Source organism: Nelusetta ayraudi, unplaced genomic scaffold, assembly GCF_046127955.1.
Source record: "Nelusetta ayraudi isolate G7.1 ecotype Tasmania unplaced genomic scaffold, CSIRO-AGI_Nayr_v1 ptg000135l, whole genome shotgun sequence".
Classification (NCBI taxonomy): Eukaryota; Metazoa; Chordata; class Actinopteri; order Tetraodontiformes; family Monacanthidae; genus Nelusetta; species Nelusetta ayraudi.
This window is the reverse complement of record NW_027466185.1, coordinates 19,659,926-19,680,113: the sequence shown is the minus strand read 5'-3', so window position 1 is coordinate 19,680,113 and position 20,188 is coordinate 19,659,926. Positions and strand designations below refer to the sequence as shown.

Sequence of the window (20,188 nt, the reverse complement as noted above, 5' to 3'; positions counted from 1 at the left end):
ACACACACACACACACACATCCACGCGGCCCTCTGCCCATCTCCCCCCCCTCCTTGTGTCCCTCCTTGCGAGGACGCTCCCTCTACCTGGTGCCAACGCTTCGTTGGGGAACCACTTACGGAAATAAGCTGCCGCTGTCTTCCTGCAGTCACCAGCACAGAGCTCAACCTGACCTGGGACACTGCCGATACATGTGCAATAATATAGGTGCAGTTATTGTGCATGAATGTTTATGGCCGGTACGTGTACAAGAATTTCAGTGTAGTTATTGTGTTGTGAATGTTTATGGACTTGTGGATGTTTATGGACTCTTTTATGTCAATTGTTTTTATGTCAATTGTTTTACTGTTTTGGGGACTATGGATGAACTTTAGCCGCAGTGCTAAGTCTGGCGTATTTACAGCGAGTGCTCAGGTACTCAGTGTTCATATGCACGCTCCCATCTAAAGAAACTTATGAATAAATAAATAAAGATTCTATCTCCTGCTATCTTGCATCTATGCCCCAGAAAGATAATACAGCATCCTCAGGAGAGATATGAGAAAGTAGTTAATATTTTCAGAATAAAAGCATATAGTCATTTCAGCTGAGATGGATGCAAGGTGTGTGGATTTCAAATCAGGAGATGTATGGGTGATTTGGGGTCAAAACCCTCGTGAAATAATTATCATATTTATATCCACTGCAAGTGTATATGTTTTTTTAACACGCAGCCCCAAGGTCGGACGTGTTGTGCACTCAAAGATGATACACTGCGGGGCTTTGTTGTGACCAGTGTTGATTTGACTTCCTGTTGTCCTTCAGTGGTCTCCAACCAGCCTGACCTCTGACCCTGTTTTCTCACACACAGATGTCACTCACCAGATATTTTCCCTTTTTTAATTACCTGATGGGAGTATTGAAATGTGTCTGATACATTTGGTGGCTGGACGTGTTGTGCCTTCAGAGACGCTACACTGCAGACCTTGGTTGTAACCATTGGTTATTTGAGTTCCTTTTGCCCTTCTGGGGTCTCCAACCAGTCTGACCTCTGACCCCTGACATCAACAGGGCCACACAGATGTCATTCCACATATATTCTCTTTTTTTTCTAACATACAAGGTGGAGGTTTTGTGAGTTTCAGATATGCTGTTCTGCAGACCTTGGTTGTCACCAGTTGTTGCCTTTCGATGGTCTCCAACCAGTCTGACCTCTGACCCCTGACATCGACAAGGCATTTCCCTTCATACAACTGTGGCTCACTGAAGATTCTCTCTTTTGGGGGCTGTTCACTGTAAACCCTGGAGACGGCTGTGATCCCAGTAGATCAGAAGCAGGTTGTCAAACACTCACCACCAACAACGGCTGACGTTCAGAGTCGCTTCAGTGCACTTTCCTCCATATTCTGATGCTGCTTCGAACCCCAGCAAGTCATCTTCACTGCGTCTACGTGTCTAAATTCATTGAACTGCTGCCATGCGATTGGCTTATCAGCGACTCGTGTTAACGAGCCATTGCCCATCTGACCGAATAAAGCGGCCGGTGTCAGTCGATGCTTGTGCGGCGAATTACCGCTCAGGTATCGAGCGACGAAGGTGAGCGCCCGGACTGTCCAGTCACATCAGCCTTGGAGTTGAAATGCACTTTCAAGGACGAGCGGACCAAATGTTCACGTCAGCATGCTCTGTCCATCGCAGGGCGGCAGCACGCATGAGCGTTTGCACCTTTCTGTATGTGTGTGTGTGTGTGTGTGTGTGTGTGTCTTTGTGAGTACGACGTGTCTTTCAGTACAGTTGACATTGCGCAAGGACTGGGGGAGATGAGTTGAACAGGTTCAGCTTGGCATCAGGGGCCGACTTCTGTGAGGAGACGCGTTTTATTGCCTTGGTATGGCGCTCTTGACACTACTTTCACTTTTCTGTCCTTTTCCAAAAATCATCCCCTCCACCGGACTCATGAACCGAGTGCCCTGTCCTTCTGTCGGCTTTGCCTTCAATGCTATTCAGACTTTCCCTCCCTTTTTTTATGCGAGTCTGTGCGCGCAATTTCCATTATAATTCCTCAATTTATATCGCCCGTGAACCTCTTTTATCTTCATACGCATGACATAACCATAAATATTCCACTACCACACACACACACACACACACACACACACACACACAAACTGGCTATGTAATTAAAGTGTTCCGGGGGCAGTTTGGGGGGCTCGCTGTGAGAGGAGACCAGGAATAAGTGAGCGATAATAGCACTTCAAAGCGGCGGCAGACCAACTCATTCCCCCCGCAGCCTCAGATGGATTAAGGTCACTTCAGGCCTGTTTGTACCCCCTCCGTCCACCCTCCTTCATTTCCAGTGCGGGGATGCTGCTCAGAAGCAGGAAAGTCAAACTCTGGCAGCCAAGTCGAATTAATCAGCCCAAACTCACACCAAGCGATGAGGACATTTGTGTGAAAGTAATGATTTAATCCAATTTGGGGTTAATGTGCTAAGTGTTTTTTTTTTTATTCAATCTGCTTAAGTGGCACTTTGAGCTCACTTTATCACAACTACATCTTGTATGGCCTTATTAGAAAGCAAACTATCCAGCAATAAAAAAAAAAAAAAGAAAAAACAGAAATTGGCATTGATGACAATGAGCAAAGCTGCTTGGTTGAGATACAATGGATATTATATGATAAAAAAAACAAAAAACTTTTAATTACCAGGCAACAAACAAATGTAACATGTGTGTGTATGTTAATAACTGTTGCCATCAAGTGAACAATTGAAGCCATCTAGTGAAGCAGGAAAAGGCAGGAATGTTTTTAAATGAAAAGGTTGTCCATGCACGCATAAAAACCTTGCACAAAACACCAGAGAGCACTGCAACACCCACACAAGGCATAAAGACTTTTATATGGCAACAAGGGACAAGGGAGACAGGTTCAAGTATCCACTGAAGCGCCAGTGAAGATCTACAGAGTGCCTGGGGGAAAATAAATACAGCAGTAAAACAAAAAGTGAACTTGCAAAAATTACAAAAATTGCTCCCCCGTTTTTGTTCAATTAACATTTCTTATCATTTTCAAAACAAACCTTGCAACACTGCTGTATTGCTAAAATTTTTAGTTGTGCAACCTCCGTCGTGCCGAGCTCCAATCTAAAGCATTTTTGGTCTTTATTTGATCTGGAAGGAAAGCAGGAAGGAAATTAGATGCAGGAAGTGGCGCCTAGCCTAGCTGCTGCTAATGAGACTAGCTTGGACCCTGCGGAACCTGCGCTTTCACCATAAGTGGGTGGAATTTTGGCATTAAAAGAAGAAGCACGTTTCAAGGTGGAGATAATGTTTCTTCGGCGTCCTGCTTCGCTGCCCTCGGCAAGTGTTTAATCAAACACTGCCGTGCATCGCGGCTAATGGCGACACTTGGGACATGCCATTTCTGTAACCACTGGGGAACCCCAAGCTGTTACGTAATCAACTGCCAGTAATAAAGGAGACTTGTCTTTGAACTTGATGGGCAAACTCTTCTTTCAGTCCCCTTCCAAGTCTGTTTTTGAATGGCTTTTTCTGCTAAAAACGCTTTTTATACATTCTTTTCCAAGTGGATACATAACAGAAATAACAGTTTTAGATCTTTTGCCATACCAGGACAAGTCAAATGTATTTTTTTCATGGTATATGCATAATTATCCACAACATCTTTAAACCCACTACCATCATTATGCTTTCTTCAGTTACCTAATAAACAAACCCACCCTTGCTAACACCTTGTTTGCATAAACTCTCTTTCAGCTCTGATTTACAGTGAGTCCATCAAAAACCTGTATGACATGCCAACTGCGCAAGGACAACACGGACATCCGCCATAAAGCCATAAACTGTTGTGTTACCAACTTGGCTGCAAGGCACGCTGTGCAAACTGACTTCACCATCTGTACCATTTGCATTGCAAATGAATCTCGTTGCGTCTTTAATGTATCCAAACTTTACACGACACAAGACCGGAATATAAAGCGGACGATGAAAACGTGGCCACAGAGGGTGAATTATGATAACCGTTAACCCTGCATAACCACGCAACTGTGGTTCACCTGTGAGAAGGTCACCCAACAGCGACCCCTGTGGCGGGTCGCGAGAGCTCTCCGCCGCTAATCTCCCGCCAAACGCATTAACCTCGAGAGGGAAGTTCCTGAAAACACATAAATCTCAACGCCGCCGTGGCCCTCGGAAATGAACGATGGGCCAGACAACGGGCGAAGGCGAAGGAGCGTCTGGGAAAACCGGAGGAGAGATTTCACTCCTCTCAACCCCGGCTGAGTGATAAAATTGTCAGCGGCGGAAGTGGAGAGATATGACTGTCGCCTGGAATAGTTCTCCCGACCTTCGTCTGGAGGAGAGCGTGGAGAAGCAGAGGGCAAAAATAAATAAACAAATAAATAAATAAACTAATAAAAGCAAGAGGCCCCTCCGACTCTCCTCATTGGAATGAAAGAGACATTAAGGGTCCCCTGTTTGGAATGTTAATCGCGTATCGATCTGTGTAATCTATGGGCGACTCTGGTCCCCGGGTCCCTATATGTGTGGCCACTGAATGTCATTGTGCCACACTGCGGGAGAAAACGGCGGCCGTATCTCATCCTTAATGAGGTTGCGCGTGCACTGAGAAAGAGCCCAATTCCCTCCCTCGCTGATGGGACGCGTCTCCTCTGTGTCCTTTCAATGCTGCACACAGGGGCAGCGCTGCTCCGATTGGGATCAGGAATAAACAGGTGTTTAATTTTATCAGCCATTTGGGACCCATATGCAAATATATTTTTTTTGCCCAGCGAGGTTGGCTGCTTTGTTCTCCAGCACTCAGGATGGATTTCCTGTTTATCTCGGCCTTCGCCCTCGTTTCCCTCCTTTTTTTTTAATGTTTATAGAGCAGTTATTTCATGGTTTATGGAACAGATGGATAACCTCAGATTTACACATCTGGTTGAGAAAGCCGGCTCCTTGCTTGTTATTTTTATTTGATATGTTGGTCAAGGCCAGGTGGGAATGTGCTGACTGAAGAGCAGAGACGATTTAGTGTGTCGGAGCATCAGAGTCTGGCCCCTCTTCAGATCAATTCAAGCATTTTTATACTTTCAGTTTGAGACTTGAAACCAGGTTATAAAAAACTTTTCCTTTTTCTACTTCAAGACCCACTTCAAGTTATTGAAAAATATATATTGAAAAAAATCTTTCAGCAGATCATTATATTTCATCATGGACTCTAATGTAATAGCCTCAGATGATGGATTTATCCATCTGTTTGCAGCGTCCTGCAGAAACACTGCCTGTGTTGGCAGTGTTGACTGTATTGTGTCTTCCACATATTTGGAGAGAGACAAAACAGAGAGGGCAGTATAAAATCACAAACAATTAGTGCCTTTGTGACCTCACAAAGGGCCAATTTCCACAACTGCGTGCAAAATTGCTACAAGGCTAAAACATAGTGCTTACATAAACAGTCACTGCCGATGTTTAGAAGGCTTTTTCATTCAAGTTTCCAGACCGGTTTGGCTCATCTGCAAGATAAGATGACCAGAGAGTAAAAAAACAACAGCTTATTCCCAACAGCACTTACCAGAGGCATTTTAAGTGACTGAGGCTACACCCACAAACCATACACTACTTCCTAAAATGCTCCAATAGCAATAACACATGCACAATATTGATTATAAATACCAAAATCAATGCCATGTATTATGTATTATGTTCAATGGATTTTCTTTTTTTTTTTTTTTTTTGCCTTACTGGTCTTCCCATTGCGACGAAATGAGCTGCAAATGTGGTGAATCAGTCCATATGAGTGCATCCTATTCAGATTCAGCACAATCAGATTAATGTACTCATTTGAAGAAAAAAAAAATGCAAATAAATATATTCATTACTTTTGTTCAGACCGCATTTGTTATTGTGGTCTCAATTAAATAAACGAATATGTCATGATTCCCTTTCAGACAATTCGATGTATTTCTGAATTCAAGGCAAATCAGTTGTACTCGAAACAGGACAACATCCACACACAGCAGCTCTCACTGGAAACATTTTCATGTCTGGGCTGTCGTGTTGGATGATGGGGGCAGCTGACATGATGAGGATTCCAGTTGAGTTCGGATGGTGTGTGTGTGTGTGTGTGTGTGTGTGTGTGTGTGTGTGTGTGTGTGTGTGTTTGAGGTGGGGAGGGGGAGTGAGAGACAATAGGAGATAGAATGAGGGAGGGAGGGAGAGAAAGTGCGTGTGAGCGAGACATTAGGATGCGCGCGCCGCTTTACGCGCCGCCACTCCAACTCTCCGCGTGGAGTAAAAGCTCCTCCACGCTCGATCCCCGGTGCACCTCTGGTCCTTGGGCTGCTTTGAATCTGATTTTTTGGTGTGACCACCACGTCATCCTTTCCCTCCTCCTCCTCCTCCTCCTCCTCCTCCCCCCACTGTTGCGCCTCTGCTGCTGCTGCTGCAGCTGCAGCTGCAGCTCTTCCAAGTTCAGGTGAGCGGCTGACTCGAGCCTCGTCGGCTGCAGCCAGCCAGTCAGCCAGTCAGTCAGTGAACCGCCGAGCCTGGATGCCCGCAGCATCAGCAGCACCATCCCGGCTGATGGGATCATGATCTAAATGGGCCGCGCAAGATGTGAAGCCCCGCTCGAAGACGCAGCAGCAGCAGCAGCAGGAGCAGCAGGAGCAGCAGGATGGCCAAGGCTCGGTTCTCTGCGGCGGCGGCGGCGGTGCTGCTGCTCCTGGCGGGCTTTCTGTCGGCGTCCTGCGTTCGTGCCGGTGAGTTGTTGTTGTTGTTGTTGTTTTTCTTTCTCTCTGTCTCCGTCTCTCCCCAAACCACAGGTTGGCACACATAAACATAGGTTGCACACATGCACGCACGCAACCCCCGCTTGCCGCTTCCTCGCACCGCAGATCCCGTCGCGCTACGTTGTGTTCGTTTGCACGACAGCGTGACGCGACACATGGGTTTGATCTCCGCACATCAGCGAATCTGCGCTGTGCAGACAAATGCAGACACAAGTTGGTGTCACGCTGCATGGCTGCAAGACTTGAGTTGATGCGACGCTTGCTCGACGTTTCACCTCCATGTGCGTCGTGATGTTTTTTTTTTTTTTTTTTTTAAACTGGAGTGTATGTGGATGGAGAAACATCAGCTTTTGCTTGTGCAGTGCAGGGTTTCAAAAATATCGACAATGGGGAGGAAAACACCAGGCTGTTGTGATGATTCGACAATGATCGCTTTGCTCAGTGGGGTGAACAGGTTCAGCTTTTCAAAAAAATTGGATTTGCTCTATTTCTTTTGCCTTATCAGCTTATCTCGAACGTTTTTAAATATGGTTCATAGTAAAAAAAAAAGTTTTAGATGGTTTTTTATTCTGATTTCATGAGAAAAATATTTACTATTAATTGGCTCTCTCGGTCACCTGCCAGGAATTCAGATTCAACTGAATTAATCAAGCAATGTGATCTTGAACTTCTTGCTGTAACACCAGTTCTTGGCCTTTGGCAATAGTAAGAGAACATTAATCAATTAGGAATCATCATATTATGCACATTGGATAACATCATCTTCTTCACATGGTATTGCAGGTGGGTGGGTTTATTCATGAACAACATCCATCTCCAGCCTCAGATCTTGGTTAAACCCGCGTGCCAACGATAAGCTCAAAGATGACAGACAGTCCCTTTGTAAAGCCGAAAGCTCGGCGATAAGATCATGCAGGATTTATCTCCAGCCTCCAGATATTTGATATTTGGCTTCCTGAGCCGGGAGATGAATGGGATTTTAAGAGGGAATTTTGAGATTCTGCATCAGTAGCTCTCTGGCGGCAAAACGGCTTAAGAATGGGCGTGAATCATCCTCGCTCGCGTATTGTTTCTGGCGAGCGCTGGCGGATAAACAGTGAGTCGTAACAGTGTATCACACACAGGACTTGAACGCACACCACCTGCTCTGCATCGACAAACAAAATTGCCTTTGGGAGCCACTTGCAGAGTTCTGGTTCTTATTGGCAGTGATTCGCCAGTTTTCTGTGACTTGCCTAAGTGATTGTGTTTGCAAAAACATAAATAAATGAAAGGGAAACTATGGGATACATCCTTCCCCCCAGTAATATTGTTCAGGTCCTTTGAGCAAGTCAGAAGACCAACGTTCAATATTTGCAGAGAGCTGAAACAGAAAAAGGCTGCCTTCACTGCTCCTATAAGCTTTTGTGTAAATGCAGAGAGCTGAGGTTGCATAATGGGAGGGAAACCATGTCAACTCAATAATTAGATAAATAAGTGTTTGCACAGAAGACCTGCTGCAAATATTTGTCAAATCTATACAAATATTTAAAAAGCAGACTAGAGTCTCTGCCTTGTTCCTGTATTTTGCAAGTAAATTAATTCGATGCAATGCCAAAGACGGCCACTAGGTCAAGCTAACAACAAAAATGTAGGGCTGTTTTATATAATGTGCTTGCTTTTGTCTGGTTGATATGGGTGTGTAGTTGAGCATATTAATCGGTTGAGTCGTGTTATTTTGTTGTCTCAACTGTAAAAGATAATTTATATGGATCAACAAATTATTTAACAAGGCTTGACAACTGTTTTAAATTAGTTAAACTATTTAAAAAAAAAAAAACCAACAACATTTTCATCCCTTGGTTATTATTTCCGCCTGTGTTTCCCGTTTCTCTGTCTCTATTATTGAATCTGGAAGAGAGTGGAGGGGTTGATGGACACGTATAGACTGGTGGTGACTGAAGGTGCTTTACTGCTGCTGATTTTTTTTTTTATCTTGATTTTTTTTTTTTTTTTTATCTAGCATTTTAAACTATATGTCCATGACGATAAGGAACCTTTTGTCACTGCAAGACTGACAAAACTGTTGTATCGCTACAATGTCACAATGTCTTCGACAAACCAAGCCAAGAGTTCTGCATGGCGAGCATTGAGCCAAAAAAAAGAAAGAAAAAAAAAAAAAAAACTGGCATCAGCTTGACTGCAGTAAACTTAAGGAGGGCAGCAGCTTTTCTTTTGGCGAGCCGTGGTGCCAACAGAGTGACCTTTTTTTCCATCAAGTTTCACACTTCATTCCATCATTCCGTGGTTAAAGTATACAAAGTCCAAGCGCACCTTGGACGAAGCCCACTTTCAAGGATGAAAGTCGTCCAGGTGACTGTCAGCGTTTTTCGCTGAGGTGTTCCAAGCTGTACCACCCAAGTTGTTTAAATCATTAATTTCATTATATATCTACAGTGGCGTGTCAGCACATGTCACACGTGACTTTCTCTTTCTTTCACTAACCTCAGTGATGGCCAAACAGAGACAATTATCCCTATTTTGTGATGTCACAAAGGGCGGTGATACCTCTTACTGGTTAGCGACATCACCCAATCACCCCCAGCCAGATCCCTTCCTCTGAGAGGCAAAACAAACACACACGTTTGCACAGACCTGCAAATACCCATCATGCATTTGTCATGGTCACTGACTCTTCAACAGTTAAGAGACGAGAAACACAGAGGCAAGATGCGATCTTATCCATCACGAAAAACGCAGTGCCGGATACCGAAACAGAGGGGTTTTCCTCTTGGCCGGGTATTGGAATCAGTTGGCTGCGTGACAGAGGAAACACATCTTCATGAGTCACACTTTAATGAGATGTGCGGGGGCGAAAGAAGAAAGGGGAGCGATGGGCGAGTGTGCAACTCTGAGGCGGAGGCGGACGGTGTTTCTCCTTCTCGGGAGGAACGCCGAGAGATCCATGTCTTGTTCATTAGAGCAGGTATTAATGGGGGCAATAGGAATAAAGTGTGGGAGGAGAGTGGAGCTCATCTCGCGGATGTATTACAAGGTGTAATACTCATTAGCTGTCTTTTGTGATTTGTTCCCCTCCTCGAAACGTGAGTCAGACGCGACGCTGTCAGCTCCGCTCAATGTGACCATCAGAGAGATCGAGGTCAACTCCGCCGTGGTCACGTGGGAGATCTTGGAGGGAGACCCCGTCATTGGATTCGCCGTCACACAGCAGGTACCCTTGTGTTTGTCGGAATAAAATGCCTACACATGGACTAAGGTTAAGTCTGATTTTTGGGGGATTAGGATTTTTTTTTTATTCACGAGAACCTTTAGGATCGTGGTCTCAATCCAAAGTTTATTTTCAAGATAAAAGATGGTTTGATCTTCACAGCCCCCTATCAGAGATCAGGAGCAGCATGTAGATGCTGGTGACTCACTCAGTGCATTTATATGCACTTTCGATAATTGGGATATTGTGCTCCTCTGATGATGAGCACCGTTTTTTCAAAACACACGTAAACACCTTAATCTGATTAGAAAACAGCAAAATTGGAGTTCTCAAAATTGGGGAAAGAGACATTGTTTAATCGTACTCCAAACAAATTCCCTTCTCGTGTATACTGAGATATACCAATCAAAATTAGAGAATGCCTTCCGAGTCTTGTTCAAGATCTGCTCCCCCGGAAGTCGAAGGAGATGATGCAAAAGAGCAATGCTGTCTTGCCGACCACCATGACATCTTCGAGAACTAGCAGCACAGACTTTTGGACCCAATGGCGATTGATTCAAAAGAGTCGCGAAATGGTAGAAGTGTGGTCATACCCACCAGTTAAAATGAGAGTACAGCGCCACCTCATGTCACGGAGGCAGGCAGGCGTACCTTAGCCAATAATCTGATTATCTCCTTGGCATGTAAACTGGGAGTAAGGACAGTTCTCCAATACAATCCTTAATTGGAGAATGGCAGTTGTCTGATTAAGCTGTGCCTGTAGACGCAGTGACTGATTGTTCGTACCCTTCAACCGCTGCTCAAGAAATATAGCAGGTGTTTGAGGAAGCCTTCCCTCGTGAGAGGAAATGACTTGAGCCAGCAGTCCTTGCAACATATATCTCAAGCAGAGTCAGAGAAACACTGCCTTTTTTCCAAGTTTAATTAAAGTGGAGAAATTCCCCCGGAAGCTTTTTTTCCCAGCTGTTGGCTAAGATTTGTGTGAGTTTGTACCGTTCACAGCCTCAGGAGGAGTGTTATTGCGGAGAAGGGAAATATAAGCTTTTGCCAACAGTGGCCATGCAGTTGATAGGACATGCATGGAAATGCTCTTTGGAGTTAAAACTGTTGCCTCGAGGTACCATGGCACAGCTCGACCTGTGATTGTACTCACAGATTTTGTTACTTTGTGTCAGCTTTACACCACAAAAAACTTTCCTCCAGAGGTCTGCACTCTGGCACGCCATCCTAGAAACAGATCTGGGTGTCAAATCTACTTTAATCTTTTTGGCTTTAGAGGGGCGCTTATTTCAGCAGCAATGCTTTCCAGAGGTTGCGCCCCAATCAATGCTTCCGTTACATTTTTGGCCGCTGGCCCTCTTCTGCTCGCCCGCAGAAGAAGGATGTCCGCATGCGGAGGTTCATCCAGGAGGTGAACACCACCACGCGCTCCTGTGCACTGTGGGACCTGGATGAGGACACGGAGTACATCGTTCACGTGCAGAGCATCAGCATGGGCGGCAGCAGCCCACCGAGCGAGCCGGTCCTCTTCAGGACGCCCAAGGAGTCGGAGAAGATGGCGTCCAAGAGCCCAGGTGAGGGACGGGTCGCGCGTTTGGACTGCTTTGATGCCATGTGATTCATATGGAATGATCATGAATCATTTGGTTTTGATGATTAAAACATAGTGTATGCAATAAGGAATTAAGAGAATGACGTCACCCTCGGCCAAGATGTGGTAGCGATTGGTTGAATCGCCGGTCTGTGCAGTGTTTTGCAGTGCTAACAGCAATTCATCAATATGGAAGTCTTGGGCTTAGTCCGAAATTCAAGATAGGGTGCACTATATAGGGGATACGCCATTTTTGCAGTGGTGTCCGAATACTGAGTGAACATCAGTATTCACTATATAGTACCCACCGTGTGTCCCACAGTGCATCGCTAAACGTAGTGTACAACCGATGGCCACTGACTCGGCAATATATCCCATCATGCACTGCACTCATGCTGACCCAAAGGTAGAAAAGGCGAGAGTGTTATTTTTTTATATTTGTATGTAATACGTACATGGGACAAAAAAACACATGTATATGGGTAAATGTATTTATCTATGTATTAATTTATTTATTGTGAGACTACCGAAGTTGTGTCGTGGCCCATTGCGGTTCGCAAACACACACACTCAGACACATTCTTCCGCCTAATTAAAATTCAATGCATGCGAGAGGTTTATCCCTTTGCTGACACGGACAAATCTCCATGCAAATGCAGCCACACATGGACACATGCAACCTGCATGCGTAAACACGTTAACTTCGTGAGGGGGGAGAAAAAAACTTTCCGAGCGGCCCCTCCTCCCGCGGGTCGCCGTTATCTGGAGCAGCTCGCCGCACTTCCAATTTTATCGTGTCCGACCCAGTTAGAACGCCGGGAGCAGTAGCTTCACAGCCACATAGCGAGCGCTAAACACTCATCGGCTCCGCTAGGAAGGAAGTGGGGCTGATAAGGGGCTTTAAGGAGTCTGAGGAGTGTTTAGGCGCGAAACACACTGTAAAACGCCGGCCGTTCGTGTGTCCTTCCCGGAGTTGGGCACGTACCTCCGACTGACCTCCAGCGTTCTTCTGTCGGCCGTCAAGCTCTTTGCTTTGCCGGTTTCCACTCAAGTCGAGCGGTCCAGGGACCACTCACAGTCCATTGTTATCCGCCGCCGCAGCCGGCGAGGTGGAGCAGCCACAATCTCCATTAACGGCAAGGACTCACTTGCGGCGACACGCGATCGCGACAATGGCTCCTGTAACTTTGGCTGTTTAGGTAAAAGCAAAGCTTTTGCATCATTAAATTGAATAAATATTTAGCTAAATTTCTACCAAACTAAAAGCAGACATGCACATGCCTTGGCGGGTTCCGATGTCAAGGAATCATTCGGAGCGTCGGCATCGCTTTCACGTACTTTTGATGGACTCACACGCTGACAGCCAAGATCCACTGACATTTAGTATCGTTCAGCATCGATCGTATCACTTGCTCATCCCATTTAGCGGGAGATAAATTCAGTACAACTCAATAAATATAAAAATGTTACTTGTTCCCTGGGCGGCACTTTGAAGCAGGAAGTAGAAGTGTAAACTGTTCAAGGTTTTACTATTTAAAGTGTACTAAAAGTAGTGGTGGTGACATTCAATACAAAACTGACAGCAAATGTGATGTTGACTTTGAACTAGACTTCGGTCAGTAATAACAAGATGGTCATGTGTTTGTCCAGTTAATCATTTGTTTGCTTTGGCCAACAGAAAAAAAGTTCTGCAAATACTGTGGAATGAGATCAGTGATGAAATACAGTGGAGCACCAGTGGTCCTGAAACTCGTATAACGACAAACGGTTGAGACTTCAGAGCAGAGTAAACACATTGAAAAAACTGAACTGAAGATACCACAGCTTTAAAATGATTCCGGTGAAGCTGAGACAGCTAAAATTAGAGACCAGCCTTGTATGAAAAATGGCTCAGTCTACCTGGCTAGACCTTGGCACAAGCACGCGAGTCCCCCAGCCGGAGTAACTCACCTAAATGGTCGTTTGTCAAGAGTGGACTCTGTGCCACGGTGGAATCGGAATCTTGAGCCAGGATGTTCGGACTTTCAAATGTTGCTAACTTTAACAACACTTTGGTGTATTAATTAGCATGAAACATACACACAGGTTAAGTCGATTACAAAAATGTTCAATTCAAATTTTCCTAAATCAAAGCTTCGTTTGCTTTGATTGTTGTTGTTTGATGATCGTTCTTTCAACTGGTTTTGGGAAAAAGTGCGAATCCTTTGTCTTTTTCAAAATGTTTGTTTGATCAATCATGTGATTGTATCAAACCGAAAAAGAAAATAGTCAATAGATTAATCAATAACAAAAAGCATCAGTAGCTGCAACACTATTCATAAGCCTTCATAAATTGTTACAGATTCAAAAATGAACAGTCTGCAGTGTTCTCGTGTTGCAGTGCGTTTCCTCCATCTTTCATCAGCTGCCTCCCAGTGTGAAATTCGCCAGTGTTTTTATGCAAGCTTCCATCAGCCCCCTGATTAAACCTCTCAATCGTTACCCCTCTGCTTCCCTTCCGTTCAGACGGTAATCAGACGACTGCCGCTCAGCATCCTTGGGCAGGAAACACAAGCTGCCCATCTTTCCGTTTCTGTCTGCCCGAATCTGTCAACTCAACCCCGAGCGCTCCGACTTTCTTCATTTTAATGCTGGGCCTCGGGGTAAAACTCTTTTATTGGCGGTTATTGTGTTATTCAGGCGGGCCCCTGCTGGGCTGCTAGACTCCATTATGAGCTTCGGCTCGATGTTTTCCACATAAATTTCAATTAGGGGCATCGTGCGCGCAGACTGTATCTGCGGCGTAGCTTTAGCCGCCCGTGATGTAATAATCTGAGTCTAATCGGATTAAAGGTAGCATGCTACACGGAGCCGGCTCTTGAAAATGCGCTGTTTGCGTAAGACGCAAAGAACAGTCCGCTGGGAGACTTACACGCTCAGCGGTGCAACGGTTGACTGCTCGTCCGCGCCAGTCAGGTAGCTAATCGGTCCCACTGCCAAGTTTTGTCAGAGAGTTGCACTCAACCTGAGGTCGAAACTTTTGGCTCTGTGGCATCGCCATGGCAACAAGAGACCAGGCCGGGCCGCCAGAGGTCCCGATCTCATCCAGGAGACTGATGATCAGCACACTGGGGGATAGCTGAAATCTGCTGACTGAGAGAGCAGGAGTTGTGCTGGCTCGAATAAATGAATGATTTGAATGAATGTAGCAACGGAGAGTCTGAACTTTTTTTGGATTTGGCAACAAGGTAATGTAGTCTGATCGTATTTTTCCTAACCTGAACTGATTTAACCTTGTTATGCTATTTTAGAAGAAGCTGTCTGTCAGCTCTTGTCTTGAAACTTTTCAATTATTCATGTAAGTCAGTCTGTGAAACTGCAGCCACCGACTTGCTTCTCATGTGAAGGATGTTGTATTTGTTCAAATTCTGTGGGGAAGAAAATATATATGTATACATATATATATTACATCGGCAAACAGGTCAAGTGCAAACAGGTCATTTATCTCCATGGCTTTTAAGTTATTAGCATGACAAATGGTCGGTATTGATTTTTAAGTTGGGGTCTTCTTTATTGTTTGTTGTATAGATTTGGTTGAATCAAAAGAACCACTTCAGTTTGGTTCCACTAATTTTAATGCCACTGTTCAAAAAAAACAAACAAAAAACATGTTACCCTGTTTTAGCCCTTTGTTTACTACCTCCTAAAACTGGAGCTTTTATGGACCATTCAAATATTGGTAAGGAGACAAAAACAAGGAGGCAATGAGGTGGTCTCAGAGACACATGAGAACCACTCTGGGGGAGTTGTGACATCAAAAATGTCTGACTAAGGTGTGTTTTAGCATGCGTCCTCCAAAAAATGAAGCAATTTTCTAATTTCTGGCTAGTTCATTACCAGGCTATAGGAATGTATTGGTAGGAATTACAGGTTAAGAGAATTTTGCATAACATGGGACCTTTAGTGGTTCGCGTCCTTCAAAGATATGGGCTCCAGAGTGTTGCCATGTCATCGGTGCATACTCCTGGAAGGATGTGTAACAGAGCCTGCAGTGGAAAGCAGCGTGGGCGGTCTAACTCCAGCATTTTTTCACACCTTTAACCCAGTGATTGGTAGAGTGCAGCCCAACACGAGAGGCAGAGCCAGCGATTGGCTCTCTGCCTCCCTGCAGACCTTTGGTTTTAATTACAACGAGCAGAGTGCAGAATTCACACTCTGCTGGCCCCTCCGCCCTACCATCACCTCATAAAAAAAAAAAAAAACCTTATCTTTCGCTGCAGAAGCTTGGAGTGATGCAATGTCGCATCTCCCCTCCGGGACAATGCTCATCCTCACCGCCCAGTTGGCGCTGTGTTGATTCTGAATCATGTCCGTTCCGTGTCTCCCCTCCAGATGAGGTGACGATGGAGGAGGTCGGTCAGGCCGCCCAGCTGAGGGCCGGCGAGCTCATCATCATCGTGGTGGTGCTCGTCATGTGGGCAGGTAGGTCTTCCTCTTCGCCATGGCACATCCACCTCGGCGGGAACCCACACGGACCCTCCGAGTCGGGGGGGAAGATAAGCTCTCCCACTGAAGACCCCCCCCACAGAGAGAATAGTCTTGTAGTTTTGTCGGGATTAAATTGCAAATGGGAGGTAAAGTCCGGAAACGGTAGCAAAGACTTTAGTAAAAGCTGGAGCAATGTTTCCAAAAAGGAAAAGAAAAATGTTTGGACTGAGATTCTTGGCTGCGGAACCAAAACATGTCCTGCCACCTTAACGTGAAGACATTTTGTTAGTTATTACGCCCGGATTGACTCTTGCCTGCCATGTTGGAGTTAGCAATGAGAGAATCGCGCTGCCGAAGCACTTGGTGGTCTTAACGCAGACTCTGTGTAACTACCCTACCCTCCAACCGATGACCGAACTTTAAATGATTATAATTAGAAAGGAATGTCTGTTGCCGCTGGCACATTTCTCTGCATCACGGGCACAGTAACAATTGCAAATGTGTATTCTCACAATTTAAAAAAAGAGGCATTATGATAATCAGGTTGCACCAGGATTATTGTGCAGTGTTCCGGTGAAGTGAGCAACATTTGTAGGCGCTGTAAGTCGAGAGATCATCTCCACACACAAGAGGCGCAGCCTGATGGGTTTGTTCATTTAAACCCTGCTTAAGCCTAACAGGAGTGAGGATGCTTCGTGATTGCCATGAAAATAAAAAAAGAAATGCTTTTAACTATTGTGCGAGGGGAGAGGGTGCAGTGGGGGGAACAACACCATAACTGAGCCATCACATCTTGAGAGGAAGAAAAGAAGATGGGGGGAAAAACAACAACGGAAAACTGTGTTTCCCTTCCCACCCCCCGCTTTTAATTGGGCCTTTGGGGGCCTCGCTCGAGGATATCGCAGCTCCAAGCAGCCGCCGTCCTCTTTAGCGTCGCCATGATCAGACGAGTGGAGGCTGACATAAGCAGAACGAAGGCGGCTGAAAAACATCCAGACCGGATCGGCTCCCACGCCTGAACCCTGCACGTGCTCCTGCCGCGCCTTGAATTATTCCCTTTCTTCTTGTTCTGTACTTGTTCTCCAGCTCTTCCACCCCCCTGCCCAAGTTTTTAATCTTATGGGCTGAAGGCAGGTTCCATGTGACTGTCTCCATCGTCTTTACGCTTAAAACCACGGCGGGGGCGGGGGGAGAAGCAGCAAACAACAGCAGCGCTTGAATACTTGAACGTACACGTGTTTCGCTTTTTATTTGTGGATGAGCAGAGTTAAAGTGGGAATGCACAATTTTCACTCATGCGAGGAAAACGTTGCGCCGACACCTAACACTCTAGTTTAGTTTTTATTTATACGTTAAGATAAGACTAAACCAGCTACGTGTTTTTGTAGAGTCATGTACTGAGCCGATTGCTTTGTCTTTCCCTCAGGGGTGATTGCCCTGTTTTGTCGTCAGTATGACATCATCAAAGACAACGAGCCCAACAACAACAAGGACAAAGCCAAGAACTCCTCGGAGTGCAGCACTCCCGAGCACCCACAGGGGGGGCTACTGCGCAGCAATGTCTAACGTCGGACACGTGTGGCCGCGCGCAGTAACCAACCCTTCAATCCTCAGGAAAGGTGTGTACCCACAAACCTGCATCAAATATACACAGATTAGCTTTAAATTAGCTTTCAAAGTGCATTTTGGGGCCATTGGATTACAATGGTTTGTGGGACATACCGCAGACTGCAAGTGCAATGCATAGTATAGTATGCATAGTATGTTATTAGAAATGAAGGTCAACGTGTCTTGCCAACCTACATTCAAAAAAGTTTATGTACACCTAGCAAATTTGACTCAAAATTTGAATCTTGAGATTCTTAATGTAGATTTTCACAAAGGCATGGCGTGTCCCAAAATCGTTTTTTGGAGCCACTCGCTACATTACACAAAACAAATCAATGTTCGTGAATTACATTTTTTCATTTTTTTTCATTAAACCTCCAGAGAACTTTTGCGATATATTCTGTTGCTACCTGGAAATTGAATGACATGTATCGGGATTTGATTTTGCTGCCATACCGACCTACCACAAAGGGTTCCAGCGTAAGTTCCTCCTGTCTCTCATCAGAACCAACAAATGTGTTTCTTTCAGATCCTGAGACCAACACAAAGCCATTCTCAGACACCACCGCACTGAGGAACCCTATAAAACCATCACCGAATTTTCTTCTCGACGGGGCGGAGAACTCGTAAAATTAATGAACAAACAATCCGGACTCGCAGAGAGAGGCGCACGCAAACGCTCTGCTTTTTCCACTTTTGTCGTGACTGAAACTGAACTGTGGACAGCCAGCAAGGCGGAGCAGCCTTTTGTTCTTGGCGGGAACTGCTCGATCTGTGCGTTCCAGCTATCGTCGTCGAAAGTCGTGGAATCCCTGTGGATCTTCCCCAAAACTTTCCCCAAAACAGAATGTCTTTTCCTCTCGGCATCAGGTTCGTACTGGCGGCGAAAGCAACATCAGCCTCGATGTCCAGGTATCCGTCAGCGCACAAAGTAAACACCGAGCTCTCTCAATGAACTCTGTCTTTTTTTTTCTTTTTTTTTAATATATATGTACCTATATATCTCTGCGTCGGCATCCCTCATACTTACCGCCTTTATTGCAGCCATGTGCGTAGCAGCCCATCCTTCTCCCAACCCCGCCGTGCTCATGTCTACCTGATAATAACGTCGCGGTGTGACGCTCCTCGCGCAGTTTGACTCCTCAATCCACAGCCTTGAATACGGTGCCGCGCTGTCACCGGGTATGATGTATAGCACAGTGTCTTCTCCGGCGTCTCTCACTGCGTCATCGCTCACCGTGATGCATCCGCTCCCGTCTCCCGCCGGATTCTTTCGCGGCCCTGGCAGATCAGGGATACAATCCGACACGTTTTGTTTACAGCGCCCGTGTGTTTCCCCCCCTCCGCCCCTCACAAGATTTGGACGATGTCGTCTGTATACGTTCCTTACAAGCCAATCTGGCGTTGAAGCAGCATCCGGGTCCAAATTTCAAACCTGGAGACTTTGAAATCGACGAATGAACTTTGCCGCCAAAATCGAAGAAGAATGGTCTAACATGAAAACAGGCAAATCGTGTTCACATGGTTGTCACTGTGTCTTGGCTCGGGATGTTTTGCAACAGAGTGGATAGAGAGGCGCAGGGCGTTATTCCTAATGAATGTGAATGCGGTTTGGCTGGGTTTCCCTGGCAGTTTTGGCTCTGTGTTAGTAACAACAGCAGGTGGTGGGAGCACGTAGATCATTCAGGCAGATGATTATTTTTTGTTTCTTTGTTTGAAATATGAACCATTTCCCACCCAGTCATTTGTTTTCTAGCAGTGTTGAAAATATCGGTACTGGGATCCGTCTATCATTTTTGTGACTCTTATTTGACTCGACAAATGTACCTGTTAATGCCTGGGCAGGAACAGTTCCAAACAACCAGCCAACAAGCAAACAATGCATCAGCAGCACCAACACAACAATGACCTGCTGCTGCTCATTCATAGTCCAAGACACGGAGTTGCTGAGAGGAAAGGACAGAGGAGTCTGTCCAACTCTGGAGAGCTGTATCCCGACATATGAACCAAACTCTTGTTCCGTCGACTTTTTTTCCTTTACCTTCTCCTGAGTCCTTAACTGATCTGTGGGGCGTTTCAGCACAATCCAAACCTCATTCAGCAACCCTTACTGCAACGTGGATGAGTCAAGACTCAGTTCATTCACCTCGCAGCTCTGTAAACAGTGCCGTAAGCTAATGCCGCGGGCGAAACCAAGGAGCCTGAGTGGGATACGGGGGTGAACGAATTGATCGTTTCAAGAACTGATTCAGCACTGTTTGTTCAACCAGATAATTCATCCTGATAAAGGAATCATTGGCTGACAGCGGCATTAAGACTAAACATGCACACAAAGTGACCTTGGATGGGAATTGAACTCTTTTGTATGAGTAAATTCATGAAAAATATGCTGCGGAATTGCATTCACGTTATCCTCGAATTGAAATTGAAATACCAAGAACAAATTGTTTGCTTTGGTTGTAACAGTGTTGTGACTTTGTTGAAGTGTTGTTTTTACGGTCTCCTCATCTTTAACAGCTCTTTC

The 20,188-nt window shown here is 45.4% G+C and overlaps 1 protein-coding gene across 1 annotated transcript; it reads left to right on the top strand.

The window, feature by feature from the left end:
- The first annotated feature begins 6,257 nt into the window (after positions 1-6,257).
- Positions 6,258-19,043, top strand: fndc5b (fibronectin type III domain containing 5b). The gene is made up of 6 exons (XM_076011257.1): positions 6,258-6,760; positions 9,883-10,001; positions 11,374-11,572; positions 15,961-16,050; positions 17,483-17,675; positions 18,194-19,043. Exons 1-5 carry the CDS (start codon positions 6,676-6,678, stop codon positions 17,620-17,622), a joined length of 633 nt encoding a protein of 210 aa, XP_075867372.1. The 5' UTR covers positions 6,258-6,675; the 3' UTR covers positions 17,623-17,675; positions 18,194-19,043.
- Positions 19,044-20,188: the final 1,145 nt, after the last annotated feature.

Coding starts and splice junctions, on each gene's coding strand:
- fndc5b (XM_076011257.1), top strand. CDS start 6,676: ATGGCCAAGGCTCGGTTCTCTGCGGCGGCGGCGGCGGTGCTGCTGCTC. Junction 6,761..9,882: donor GGCGTCCTGCGTTCGTGCCG/GTGAGTTGTTGT, acceptor AACGTGAGTCAG/ACGCGACGCTGTCAGCTCCG. Junction 16,051..17,482: donor GGTGCTCGTCATGTGGGCAG/GTAGGTCTTCCT, acceptor TCTTTCCCTCAG/GGGTGATTGCCCTGTTTTGT.